Here is a 14,959-nt window from a genome sequence, read left to right as displayed (position 1 = left end):
TGGCTGTGCAGAGCTGAGTGCTGAAGAGCAGGGGCTGCTCACACTGTTACAGCACAGCTTTGATGATGAGTGGGTGGACCTGGACCTCAACATGGATCTGCTGCACAACATCTGCTCCACCACCTTTGATGGTGAGCCTCCACGTCCACTGGACTTTAACAACATGCATATTGAGCAATGTATTTCATTGCTAAAAGAGAAGATCCTCTCTAAAGTTAACCCATTAATTAACATTTCTATTCACGTTGATCAAGGTGAGGCAAGCAAGAGCAGACAGTACCGGCTGATACAGGCTCAAGTGAGTCTAACCCTTAACCCCAACACACACGAACAAGCAGGCGTTCAAGCTGACCTAGACCTATCTAGAAGTTTATAATCCCAATAAATTATGTATAATATTTGATGTGACCATTGAACAGTGGAATAAAGGAATGAAAGGGGAATCTGTGCTGCTTGAAGTTTAAATAAAGATTGGTGTACCAATTCAAGCCAAATTAGCCAGTAGGTAAGTTTTTTTTTTTATTATTTAAAAAGGAATGAATCACAGAGGCCACATGACTCATGTGAAGCCCTGCATGTAAAATCCCGCAGGCTGGGACTGTGTTCACTAACAGGAGTGTAAGCTGAGTAGGCTGAGCTGGTCCTCATGGTGCTGGACGCAACTGGGTCCACAGCTGCTTCAGGAAAATCTGGCTCCACCGGCTGTTGAAGAGATCCTCAGAGGCCTTCAGCCCGCTGCTGATGGGGGCATTGTAGACGGTGTTGGCTGAAGAGCTCCCAGTCGCCCAGTTCCACGAAGGGTTCAAGGGCCTCAGGGGGGAGGTGGGGCTAGGGAGCTGTGGCCCAGGGTGTGCATGTCCTTGTTCACTCTCCTGCTCTCGTCTCTGGCTTTGTCCCTCTCCCCTCTCAGCCTCTCCTTTTCCTTGATTGCCTCGCTCCGCTCCTCCCTGACTCTCTGGATGAGTTCTCGGGCTTGATGTTTCTCCTCTCTCATCCTCTCCAGCTCGTCCTTTAGCTGGTCTCTCTCCTGGTTCAGCCGGGGTAAGGCTTCTATCTCTGTGTCCACCTCCTCTCCTTCGTCTATGAGCCTCTTCCTCCTTCTCTTCAGATCTACTACCTTGATCTGCAGCATGCTCTCCTGGCTCTTCAGCTCTTTGACTTTCAGCTCCAACTGATCTGCCAGATCCTGCATTTCGGACTCCTTGCGTGAGTGTGTGAGCAGCGTCTTTTGTATCTGAGTGTTGAGCTGAAGCCTCAGTTTCTCCAGCTGGACAGCGTGGGAGGCCTGGAGGTGCCCTCTGTCGTCCTGCAGAGTGGACAGCAAGCACTCTCTCTGTATGGTCTCCTCATCCAGGTATTTCTCTCTGATGTTGTTCATTTCTCTCTTGTGGTCTTCCCTCAGCTTCTCCAGCTTCCTCTCGTGATCCCGCTGCTCTTCCTCCTCCACTTCCTGGAGCAGGCCAGTGAGATCTCGTTGGTAGTCGGTCAGGTGCTGTTCAGATCGTGTACTCATCAACAGCTCCTTGCCCATATCTGTGCTTTTGACCTCCTGTTTGAGAGAGTTCAGTTTCTCCTCTTGCTGTCCTTGGAGTCTCCTCTTCTCTGCTTCCAGCTCCTCTCCCTGCTCAGCCTTAAGGAGTTCAACATCCTGCCTCTTCTGGGCTTCCAGCCTGTCTCGCTCCGCTGCTCGCTCTTCCTCTAGAGTTTTTAGCAAATCTTTCAGGATGGCTTCGCTCTCCTCCCTGAGCTTGTGCTTGTGCGTCTCTCTTTCCCTCTGGATAGACTCTCTGGTTTCCTCCAGCATCCTGTCAGACTCCTCAGTGAGCCTGGCCTCCTCCTCTCTCCTCTTTAACAGGAGACGCTGCCGCAGAGCCCTCAGTCTTTCCTCACTCTCCTCCTTCAGAATCCTCTCCTCCTCCTCCTCCTCCCTACGCAGCTCCTCCTGGAGGAGACACATCCTCTTCTCTTTCTCCCCCATCAACTGTTTTTTCTCCTCCTCTACCTCCTGATCAGCCTTCCTCCTCTCCCCCTCCTTCTCTTTTTGTTCTCTAAGACTCTCCTCCCACTCACTCTCCTTATCATCGTCTTCCTCTCTCTCTTTATTCTCTCTGTCTTTCCTGATTCTCAAGCTTGGCTTTTCATCCAGTGGTATGTCAAGGGTTTTTAACGGGGTTTCAGCATTTCCAGGTTTGGTGTTGGAAGTGCGGATTGTCCGACCTCTAGCGGTTCCAGGCCTCTGGAGCCCCAGAGAGGCTTTGGGACTTAGCTCCACTCCACTTCGCTCTGAGTTGGAGGGGCTGGAGAAGGAGCTGGAAGGGCTGGACTGGTGGAGGACGAGTCGGTCAACTTTATGGGCTAAAGAGCTTCCTCCATCTTTAGCCAGCATAAACCTGTTGGCAGCTTCTGAAATCTTCGTCTCTGCCCCCTCCTCAAGTTCTTTAGTTCCCTGACTCTCATCTTTTTCCAGTGGACTGACAGCGCCAGACAAGTCCACGATATCCATAAGCTTGACATCAATGGAGGATGAATCCTCCTCAACGTTTTTATCCGTCTCAGACTCCTCATAATGAAGGCCTCCTCCCAGGGCATCCTGGTCCAGGTGAATATTTTTCAACAGCCTGTCTGTACCGCGAGGACTCAGCTCATTTTCGGAGAGTTTATCGTCGTTATTGTCATCGTCATCATCAAAATCGGGCAGAGTAAGGGAGACCCTCTCCTTCTGCCTGCTGCCTAAAACACTCTTTTTCTCTTTTTTCTCCTTCTCCTCTTTCTTTTTCTTCATGTCCTTCTTTGCCCCCATGCCTCCTGTAGCTGCAGTGAGCTGGGTGCGCTCACGCTCCTGGGCCACCAGGAGGCGGTAGTGCTTATCGCAGGGGTGGTCCCAGGTGGATTGGCCTGAAGACAAGTTGAAATAGTCGATTTCCCCTGTCATGTCCTGACAAGGCTTCCACTCTGGAGGCAATGGTGCAACGACGCCTTCTCTGGCCAGCCACAGGAGCTCCGGCTCACTGCCAGGATCAATGCCTATCTCTCTTGCATACTCTTGAATCTCTTGTTCAGAAGGTGTATAATTCTCATCGTATTCCTCTTCAAGGATCAGCTGGCCTCCCATGCGGGCTGTTGCACTCATGGTTACTTGCAGACGTCTGTCGATGAGACTCTCGTAGGTGGCTGTTCTGTCACCTCTCTGTCCTCACTTGGTCATAAGGCTCAGCTTGGCTTTTTTCTATTCTACAGGATCAAGCTGGAGTTGTGGGTGTGTTTTTGAATCCAGCTCTATGTAGAAGGCTCCTTCGATGACGCATCAAATGAAGGTCTGGGAGCTGTGCTCTATCAACAACAGGGAGAGAAACTCTGTGTCATTGCTTACAGGGTCCAGGACCCTCACGCCGGCTAAAAAGAACTATAACTTTCACTCAGGCAAGCTCTTGTTCCTGGCGCTGAAGTGGGCAATTTGCGATAAATTTAGAGATTATCTTTATTATGCCCCCACCTTCACTGTATATACGGATAATAACCCCCTTACTTATGACCTGAGCACCGCCAAGTTGAACGCTGTGGGACACCGCTGGGTGGGTGAGTTAGCCGACTTCCATTTCACCATTAGATATCGGCCAGGAAAGTCAAACGCAGACGCTGACACCCTGTCAAGATATCCAGTGCCACTTCACGACCTCCTTAACGAGTTCTTAGAGACAATGCCCCCAGAGGTAATCTCTGCCATCTGGCAGGGGGACAAAGCTGCCGAAGACAGTGATGTCCCCTGGGTGGCCGCACTGCAGATGAAGCCAGTTGAGGATGAACCACCTTCTGAAGGTATTCCAGTTATCACCCCTGAAAGCATCAAAGCTGCTCAGAAGGAAGATGCTCCCATCTGTGAGGTGATAAACCTGAAAAAAGAGGATGAAATCCTAACGACAAAGACAAGCGACAAATGTGTAGAGAGATACGAAAGGCTAGTCCACGAGTGGAACAGACTTACACTTGACAAGGAAATATTATACAGGCAGATAGGGCAAAGGAAACAGTTGGTTCTCCCCAATAAGCTTAAATCTAATGTACTAAAACATCTCCATGATGATATGGGACATGTTGGTGCAGATAAAGTGATCCACTGGATGAGGGAGAGGTTTTATTGGCCTTTTATGCAGTGTGAAATCGAAGATTACGTCATTCGCCAGTGCTAGTGTATTAAACAGAAGCAGCCAGGCATTCCAGAGAGAGCACCTATGGGTTCAATCACATCCAGTGCCCCCTATGAGCTCATCTATATTGACTATCTCCATCTTGAAAAGAGTAAAGGTGGTGATGAGTACATTTTAGTCATTGTAGAGGAAGAGAAAAAGTCTGAGTGGAAAGACCATCTACCTCATATAGTCCATGCGTATAACTGTACCAGACATGAGGGAATGGGCTATTCACCATTTTTCTATTGTATGGCAGAACACCACGCTTGCCTGTTGATTTGCTCTTTGATTTAAAACCTGAACCAGAGTCCCAGTCTAGACAGGAGTATAGACAGAAATAGGCATCTCGCATGCAAGAGGCATATAAGATCGCTTCAGAGAACAGTGGAAAGAGCTCAGCTAAAGGGAAGAAGTACTATGATCGGCATGTGAAAGGCATTGTGCTGCAGCCGGGAGACAGGGTGCTTGTCAGAAATCTGTCAGAGAGGGGTGGGCCAGGTAAACTTTGCTCTTACTGGGAAAAGAGAATTCATGAAGTTATTGAAAAGATTGGAGATGGACCGGTGTATAGAGTTAAAAAAAACGTCATTGTTATCCCAGCGAAACAGTGGACAGGGAGACTGAACATTCAGATGATGAGGAGGAGTATACTTATTGTCTAAGGTCAATACCTGTGTATGAAAAGAGAAAAGTCAGTGCCCGGTCGGAACTAGGGAATGAGCTGTAGCTCCTGAATTTCAGCCAGTGAGACGAGTGACTGAGACAGCCCAAATGCAACAGCCACATGAACTTGATCCGGTTTCAGTGCCAGGGACAGTACAGATGGTAATACCGGCCACTACACCACCAGCTGAGGGACAAGTGAGGGATGAGATAATGGAGACAGTGGTGGAGGACCAGGGAGATGGTGAATCTGTCACAGAGCGGCCAGTGGAGGAAATGCCAGCGTTGAGGAGGTCAACTAGAACAATTAAACCTCGAGAGATGCTCAACTACAACCATTTTGGACAGCCTTCATACCAGCCCTGGAGGCAAGGAGTAAACATGATGGTTGCCTGCATTCCTTACCCCATGTCGTGTTTCCCAGCTATCACTGAACCCTGTTACTACCCTGTACCAATATGGACATACTAGTCAGGTGACGACATACTTTGACTTAATTAACATTGTGACAATGCGACTGACTGACCATTGACAATCAGACTTTCTAGACTTTTCACAGGTGCACCTTACTTTTATTAGTTTGGTTTTAGATGCCCGGAGACATCTCTTAAAGCAGGGGAGAGTGTAATAGGTTGAAAATGACATGCAGGCAACTGAATCATTTTAACAGTTTGTCATGACAATTATACTCCACGTCAGTAGGTGGCGCGGTGGTGTCATGACAATTATACTCCACGTCAGTAGGTGGCGCTGTGGTGCAGCGGTGGATCTGAGGGGCGTCTGTATGAACGGGCTCAGGAAGTGCGCACTTCATATTAAATCTGAATTCGTTTTGAGCAAGACCTGTAACTAGTCTCCCTTCTTAAAATCCACAGGTAAGACAAAACTCAGTTTTAACAACTATTTTAGTGTCGGTCAAAAGTGAATGTTATTTTGGTTGTTAGATGAGTGCTGATTAAAGTGTGGTTAAAGTACAAGAATGTATAGTTTAGTGACTCGTCCTCCTGACGGGCTTCGTCGGCGGGTGCACGTACTTTTTCTTTTGGATTTAAGTTTTAACCACTGTTGTAATAATTCTGTATCACAAATATTGCGGTTCTGTAAGATGACATTGTTCTGGTGAATGGTTTAAAAGTATTTGTAGCCAGCTCTTGTCGTATGTTTACCTGTGAAATGTTATATGTTCACAAGCTTTACTTTATCGGCCACAGCCGGTCCGTGCCATTTTGTGAGAGGCAGCTGAGGAGTTGGAGTGTGTGCGTGCGGAGTGTAAAATGGCGATATGTGTGATGGAAGAAAGTGTTAAAAACAGGAATTGGTTTAAGTTACGTGTGTATGAGTCAGTGTAGTAATTTATGTCCAGTGAATGTGTTTCAGTCTTGTTAATTATAATTTATGTATCTGTCATTTCATGTTTGTATTATTTTTGAGTAAAAGGTTAACAGAAAGCACTGTAACCAGTTAGTGAAATCGAATGGAGAATTGAGATGAATGATGTGTGAAGATTTATAAGTTGTGATATATTATATTAAATCTGAGTTCGTTTTGAGCAAGACGTGTAACTAGTCTCCCTTCTTAAAATCCACAGATCCACAGATTTATGTATCTATTGGTTACACAGTGCTCCCTAGCCTGTGTAACCCTTGCTGCTGGTCCAGATTCCCCTAGATCTGGTGCCGGTAACAATTGGGGGCTCGTCCGGGATGATCTAGCGACCACGCCTGATGAAGTGAGTGCCAGGACAGCGTGAACCTGTGTCCAGTTCTTCAGAGAAGGCTGCAGTTAAGTGCGTCATCCAGAGAGCAGAGGCCACCTGTGTAATGCCATCATGGCTACTGTCACCCCCCGGCGGACGCTGGTCTTCGAGATCCAGAAGAGATTATCTGATTTGAGTATAAGTCAGTTACGGAGAGTTGTAAGTTACATCGATACAACTATCAGAGTTGATGAGCTGAGTGAACCAAAACTGTATGACCTGATAGTTGATTACATGAGAGCTGAAGAATTGACCGCCCTGGAAGATGAAGACATGGCCCAACTCCTTTCCTTCAACGACATGTTGAGTGACCTGCTGGCCACGGACCCCGGCGTGGGTGAAGTTGAGATCGGAGATTCAACAAGCCACCAACAGGGGAGCTCCACCCCACCTCATCCTGACCACAACCATCTAGACCAGGGCTCCTCAATAGGCGGCCCGCGGGCCAAATCCGGCCCCCGAGCTGCTTTGGACTGGCCCCCGGAGTGTGCTCGAGAAGTGCTTGAATAAAAAAAACATATATAATATTTTTTTTATTTTTATTTTTTTAAATACAAAAAATGTTTAAACTAACAATTTAGTAGCACTTAAATGGCACTTACTCATAGCACTTTGTAGTTTAGCTTTATTTTGCTGTGGGTCATTTGCTACCAGGCCGCCCAGAAAGAATAAACAACTTACATTATTTCCGTTTTATTTATAATCTGATTCTGAACGGTGTTTTACTTTGAAAAATGACCAGATCCTCTCCGTTATGACTCATGCTTTACACATGTCAGGATGCTTGTCTCGGTCACTTCACGTTTTCGCTGAAACACAAACCCAGACGGTATGTGTCGGACCCATTTGTCAACAAACCAGGTGAATCCAGCATGTCTGTGCAAGGAGAAGATCACCTGATGGAGATCGCAAATGATGGCGGCCTTAAAAGTATGTTCGAGAAAACAACTCTACCGGTGTTCTGGATTAAAGTCACGGCAGAATACCCTGAGATCGCCACAAGAGCACTAAAAACTCTGTTGCCATTTCTGACATCATATTTGTGCGAAGCTGAGTTTTCTGCTGTGACGGCAACCAAAACGAAATTACGGAGTAGACTGGACATCAGCAACACACTTCGGGTGCTATTGTCACTATTAGCCCTAGATGGGACCGCCTTGTTGCAGAGAAACAGGCTCAGGGCTTCCACTGATTCAGCGTTGTGGTTAGTTATATTTTTCATGCACTTTATAGTTGTTTTTTATTTGTGATTGATTCATTGTTACTCACTGTTGTGTTGTTGGTGCAATGTTATGAGGACGCTGCTAATAAAGTTGCATAAGAATACACATCAGTTTCACATTTATTATTATTATATTTAGAAAATACCCCAGTTTTTATGCTAGTCGTATATCATTATATTTTGTCGTATTTATCTGCCACAATGGTTGAATTTTTTTAAATTAAGGAATTCATTTGTAATTTTAAATAAATTGTTAATACGCAGCCTCGAATTAATTATTGCGTGGCCACGTATTAATAATTCGAACGAATCACAATATATTTATTGAACAAATTAACAAGATGACGCCCGTGCACGCCTTGCTGGTAAGCAACCTCTGTGCGCTTGAAATTTTTTTTCCCGCAAGCCATTAGCTGACATGTCTGCTGAACATAAAGATTTGCTTATTCACAATGACATTAGATGGCTTAGCAAAGGAAACTCATTGAAACGTTTTTGTGAGGTAAAAGAGGAAATTCTGGTGTTTCTCCGGTCTTCAAAGGTGAAAAAAGCTGGCAAGTTTCTGTCTCTGATGGAAAATTATGAGTTTAATGCCACTGTTTGCCTTTTGAGCGACATTTTCCACCATTTGAATCAACTCAACTTGGAGTTTCAGGGCAGGGATAAAACAGCCGCTGAGCTTGTTGAGAAGCTTCATGCTTTTCAAAGGAAGCTCTCACTTTTCTCTGTTGATCTTTGTCCTGGGAAGATGCTCCACTTCCCCACATTGAGGAGTTCTGGCCTACAAATAACAGAAATGATGTCATGCTTCATTGACTCGTTAAAAAACAACTTTGCCTCAAGGTTTCATGATTTTAGCATCCCCAGTGGCATTATGACATTTGTAAAGGATCCTTTGTCTGTGAACGTTCAATCTGACTTTGCATTGAAAGGAAAGGAGCTTTTATCCTCTGTGGATGAGGGGTCTTTACAACTGGAAACCATTGACATTCAGTCATCAGGTGACTTGCGTCAGTCATGGCAGCAGGCAGCTGTGAGAAATTTCCACACTCAAGGGATCTTGCACTTTTTGTTCTGACAATGTTTGGTTCAACATACACTTGTGAGTCACCATTCTCACAAATGAATGCCATTAAAACTCTCAATCGCATATCCCTTACTGACCAGCATGTACATGACTGCATGCGCATTGCCCTGACAACTTATAAACCTAACTTCACTGCTCTTGCCAAGTCAAAAAGATGCCATTTCTCTCATTAGATGGCAAATGTAGGCAAATTACATGAAAGTTAATAGGCATGTTAGTCAAGCAAGCAATTAAGGTTCATTTTTGTAACAGTATGATTTAATTATGATGTTATTCACCTCATTAATTGTCATGCATTGTTATGTTGTAATTCAATTCAGAGGCCTACTATGCAGTTTTATTTTGTATTTGTTGGTGCACTTGGAAGTTGTTCTAAGTAAATTCTAAACAACTGATACAGTTCACCTGAAGTTGTTGCAATTCTATTCAGTTCCATGCAATGCACGTTGTTGGTGGAGATACATTTGATTCTGCCTGTCACTCAAATCAGTTTAATCTTAAGTATTGAGGATAATGAACAGTAAAGTTGTGTTGGTACAGCTATGTACAATGAAGTGCATGTTTTTGTTAGTTAATTGCATTTCTCCAATTGTCTGTTAATATGGCTTGGTTATTGCTCACCTGGTTTGATTTTTGAATCCTTGGGCCTATGCGTCCTCTTGGGTATATGTTGTAAAGCTTTTACAAAATAAAATATATTGACTCCTTCAGTATGTTGTTGTAATTTCTTGTTACCGTGATCACTTATATCCTCCGGCCCCTGACTTTGCCTCAGTTTCAAGAACCGGCCCCAGCTCCAAACTAATTGAAAAGCCCTGATCAAGAGGGTTATCCATCTCCACCGACCGCAGACAGTTCCACACATCCACCACACATCCACCACACATGAATAGAGACATTCACCCAGATGCATCGCCCAAGAGAAGGGACACTGATCTTATTTCAACGTAATTCAATCTTATTTCAATTCAATTCGAACTATTATACCACTTAAATCCAACACTATTAGATCTCTGTGATCTGACTTAAATTTCAGTGAATTAATTATTGTCTAATACTTCTCAAATAACCAATATAATAATATAATCATATTTATAATCATGATATAACCCACTTATTTACTTCTTTTAGTGCCACAATTATTATCAGAAGACTCTTAAACTTCACTCATGCTTTTTTTAAACTACTGACTAATGACTACTGTAATGGACTGTATTCAGGAATACCGTTAAAATCCATCCATAGACTCCATCTTGTACAATATATAGCAGCCAGGGTTTTAGCGAGAAATAGGAAAAGAGATTACATTACTCCGGTTTTAACGTCTTTACACTGGCTGCCAGTATCACTGAGGGTTGATTTTAAAATAATTTTCCAGACACACAATTGTGTTCTTCCTGAATCGATTATTTTGAAATGTGTTGCTAACATTTACGTTTGTGACATAAATTCATCAGATAAACATTCAAACTCAGGTGACGGATAATTTTCTCTATTTATTCTGCTGTGAACCACAATGTGTATCTGTCTGTCACAAACGTACTTATTTCCCATACTTCCTGAACCCCTTTCAAAGAAAAAGCTCTCCAGGGTTTCACTTTCTGAATCAATTCAATTGATCTAACAGGACTTTGATTGTTATCGTAAGACTGGAAGATGCAGGTCTTCAGACCGTAGAATCCTGACATTTAGTTAAGTACAGAATCCGACTTGTATTCAAACAAATTGTCGTCGCCAGGCACTAAACTTGACCTCGCCTCCGGCGATTTGACAAACGTGTTTGTTGATCCAGGATTTGAGAAGGAATAATTAGACACTTATACATGAACTTCTGGAAATTGAACATTTATTGGAAAATAAAGAAATACTTACAGAGAGTCTCTGGGGTTCTGCCGGACACGTCACCAGGTTCACTGGATCATGTCGAGAAGAAGCCCAGTTCAATCCTAAGTCCACAGTATATATAATCAGACACAGGGTGGGCACAGAGGCGATTCCTTTTCCCTGAGGGAATTCAGCCATTGGCCAGACGTACACTGTTTCCTCAAAGTGCAGTTTTTTGCAAGCACATCACTTTCAACTGACCAGGTGTCCCACTACTGTGGCCTTGGCAAACAGGGAGCTTGCTACAGTGGAGAGACCCAGCAGATTAAACATTTCAGGAGGATTTCATATCTTTTTCTCACCATGTTTCATGAAGCACCTCATTGTATTAGTTCTGGCTGATACAATGAATTTCCATCACACACTTTTCTCCGAATTGTATTTTGGGTCAGATTGACATTCAGATTGACACCTGCTCATTCTGTGGTCGTGCTCTGGGCCTGACCCTGTGTCTGAGTCAAAAAGATATACATCATTCCAAATATAAGAAACAGTTGTAGCATTATTGATTATATGGATTAAACAGCTAATATTTGTTCACAGGATATAGGTAAAATATAATCACAAGATACAGAGAAACATAGATATCTCAACACAAATGCAATAGATATTCTTGTAGCTCCGTCGCCAGTAGCGGACACAGAGCGCTTGTGAACAACATACAACTGACACACGGCTGATCTGCGGCGCAACCGCAGCCTGTGGGTCCAGAGAGTTACGTATTGTGTGAGCAGCCGACCTTACCAGAGTAAACAGCAGACACACGCAGTGTACCCGCTAAGTGTTGCTGCCCGGTTGGTGTGGGCCGGGTGAAATATACCAGACACCAGCCATGTATGAGTTGCGTACCTCCCAACAATGCCCTTACCCCTTAACGCGTAAACATGACGCAAGCCCAATAAAATAATTATCTGACAGTAAAATGGCCTGAAAAGAGCACCCATAGTCCCTCTTGTCTGAAGCTAACCCTGCTTAAACAAGCCAATTCAACAGGTAACCAACACACCTACGAAGTGAAATCGTGCCACTGTAACCGCTATATATGAATACATTGAAGACATAATCATTCTGTATCATCTTATCAAGGTTGGCTTACCAATGCAAAGAAATGCACTGAAAAAGTTTCAGTTGGGCACCGTAGTAACAACGATGTAACAATGATGGCACCTGACAAGGGGGAAACGACAGTCACGGGGATACAACGCCACCACAAATAACGTTGTGCCAGTTCATTAGCTTATGTTGGAGACTCGCACGATTGTACAACACACAGACACGCTTTAACCAGGACTCAATTGTATTCAAGATATAGATACCTACCAAGTTCAGCTGAAAGACGGCGAGATAGTCCGTTTTCTCCCTCAATTGCGTGCGATTTCCCGGTCAAAGTGACATCACGCCATATCATGCGATATCACGCAATTTTTTTTACTGATACATTATTGACTCACTTTATCCCAACAGGAGCTGAACAAGTTCATGTAGTCTCTTTGCATAATATTTAGCTTCTACACAATAACATGTTGCTTCAGAGTATGAAATAATTACGTAAAATGCACAAAAGATGCCTAGAAAAATCTAACAGGTGTCCGTCTCCTTTTTTCAGTGTACTCAGTGCCAGATCGTTCCTTTACTACAATGGATATCAGCCTGTGTCTGCTCTTGGTTCCACTTTACCATGGTATAAATTGAATGATCTGGCCTGCATGGACACCAGCACGGAAACACCCACAGACCAAGCCAACTCTGGTCAATGAGCTCTACTGTGACAGCATCAGTCCGTCGCCTGGAAAGGCATGGGGGGCTCCTCGCAGTCTGTCCCCTCGTACTCTCCACCTACTACGCCTGCTGGGGCAGGTACCACCTCTCCAGCAAGTTTTTACACCAGAACGGCCTCTCCAAGGTCTGAAGAGGAACCCATGCAGCTTGGCTTAGCCCAGAGGAGCGAGCATGCAGGGTCATGGTGAGTGAGTGCATTTACTGTTGTAATTCTGGACAATTTGGGGCTTTGTGTCCTCTCCAAAAGACAGGGCTCACCACCATTTTCTCAAAGCTTGACCTCCAAAATGCCTACCACTTGTTTCGGCTCAAGGAAGGAGAATAGTAGAAGACAGCCTTCAAGATCCCTCTAGGTCACTTTGAGTATCTCGTCATGCTTCGCACCCTCACTAACGATCCAGCTGTATTCCAAGCCATGGTCACCAAGTTTTGAGGGATTTCCTGAACCGCTTTGTCTTTGTTTACCTGGACGACATCCTTATCTTTTCTAAATCCAAGGCAGAACATGTCTTCCACGTCCGGCAGGTGCTCTACTGCCTACTTGAGAACAAGCTCTTTGTCAAAGGAGGAAAAATGTGATTTTAATTACAGTTCAGTCAGCTTCCAAGGTTATTAAATCGTGAGCGGGCAGGTGAAGACAGACCCTGAGAAGATTTACACAGTTGCCAGTTGGCCTAACCCATATCCTGGAAAGAGCTTCTGATGTTCCTCGGTTATTCCAATTTCTACAGACGCCTCATCAGGAACCTCCGTTGAGTTTTCACCCCTTTCCCCAGACTGACCTCCATCCCCTTCTCCTGATCCTTCAAGTCTGAGGAGGCATTTAAGAGGGTCAAAGCCCTCTTCATCTCAGCCCCCATTCTCGTCTTACCCAACCCGTCGAAACAGTTCATTGATTCCATTCAGAAACTGCATCCCTGCGCTTTCTTATCACTTTGTCTGTATAAGCGAAACTACCATACGGGGGACCGGAAACTCCTGGCAGTAAAACTAGCTTTGGAAGAGCGGAGACCATGGCTGGAAGGACCTGAACACCCTTTTTTGGTTTAGACATGACTCTTGCAATCCCTACCGAAGAGTCCACTACCGGTCCGAATCCTATCAAAACCTCATCCTCCATTGTGGCAGCACTCACTTGGGAAACTGAGCAAGTACTAGTCAGTACAGACTCTCCCTGCTCTTGGGTTCAGTTAACCATTCGTTATAACAGAATAACAGTATGCTGAGGTAAAAAAGCGCCAGGAATGCAAATAAGGCATTTCAGCCCCTTCAGGTGAATTGTTTTCTGTGGGATAAAATGACTGCCTTTGCTGAGCACAATCACATACCACCAATAAGAAAAACATGACATGTATGATATGGGCACCGTAATACAGCTAATCATTTAATAGGTGTCTGGGAGGATCCTCAGTCAACCAGATCATGGTTACCCAAAACAAAAGAATTTATAAGCAGCTACTATATTGTTCTATTCTGAAGTTTTCAATGACCTCCCCTAACCAACTGTGACATTTAAGAGCATTTTGATGAATAGTTTTCATTCTTTGTTTTTGTAGAAGTAATGGTAAATTATTTGTACACATTTAACTTTTAGCAGTTTTTCTCTTAAACATAAACAGGACTCTCCACCATCATCATCAAAACATCAGATGAAGCAATGATGGTGAAGTTCATCCACCAGTGGAGTTCTATGTAAAGAACATTGAGGCTTCACTTGAGGAATAATTTGTCACCCATATACTTGTGCAGAGACTGCCCTAGGGTGCACTTCTACATTACATTTTGTAATCAACAAGGAAAAATGTAGAAAATAAGTGACTATATTCAAAGTGCAATTTATATATTACCTGTATACCATGTGTGATGTAAGAGTGCATGCTTTTCACTGAGGAGGTACATTACGTTAGAAGAGCTTTGACTCCAACGAAGATAAAAGCATTGGATTTGGACTTCAGGCACCTCCTCCTGTCATCTCCAAACACATATCCTCATTCATATACACTTCTGAAGGAAGCCTACCTGCCTGTCATAAGGAAGTACTTTTTTTGTGTGTCGGTGAGTTCAATGTGTGGATAATTAGAAGAAGCTATCTGTCTGTGCCCCCTAGGGTTTACTATACAAGCTGGAAACAGTGATGTCAATTAATTCCACAGCTTTTTTATGACATTGCCAGCTACTCTTTTCATTTCAGGTGTTAAATCAATAAGGGACAAATTTTGCAGCTGATAAACTGTGGCCCTGCTGTGTGTGTGACCTATTACTGCAGAGGCATGACGGAAAACACACTCACACAAACAGTCACATACACACACCATAAAGAAGTAAAGAAATAGATCTTCATGTATTGTGGCACTAGCTGAAGAGACAACTCGGTCATCCTC

General features: G+C 44.2%; 1 protein-coding gene across 1 annotated transcript; it reads right to left on the bottom strand.

Moving 5' to 3' along the window:
* Positions 1–811: 811 nt before the first annotated feature.
* Positions 812–3,130, bottom strand: LOC128446482 (centrosomal protein of 164 kDa-like). Its single transcript, XM_053429556.1, has one exon. The coding sequence runs from the start codon at positions 3,128–3,130 to the stop codon at positions 812–814; it is 2,319 nt and encodes a 772-aa protein (XP_053285531.1).
* Between the last annotated feature and the right edge of the window lie 11,829 nt (positions 3,131–14,959).

Source organism: Pleuronectes platessa, chromosome 2, assembly GCF_947347685.1.
Source record: "Pleuronectes platessa chromosome 2, fPlePla1.1, whole genome shotgun sequence".
In the NCBI taxonomy this organism is placed as follows: Eukaryota; Metazoa; Chordata; class Actinopteri; order Pleuronectiformes; family Pleuronectidae; genus Pleuronectes; species Pleuronectes platessa.
This window is presented reverse-complemented; position numbering and strand designations above follow the sequence as displayed.

Bases quoted from the DNA above. Each gene is read 5' to 3' on its own strand.
- LOC128446482 (XM_053429556.1), bottom strand. From the start codon at position 3,130: ATGAGTGCAACAGCCCGCATGGGAGGCCAGCTGATCCTTGAAGAGGAA.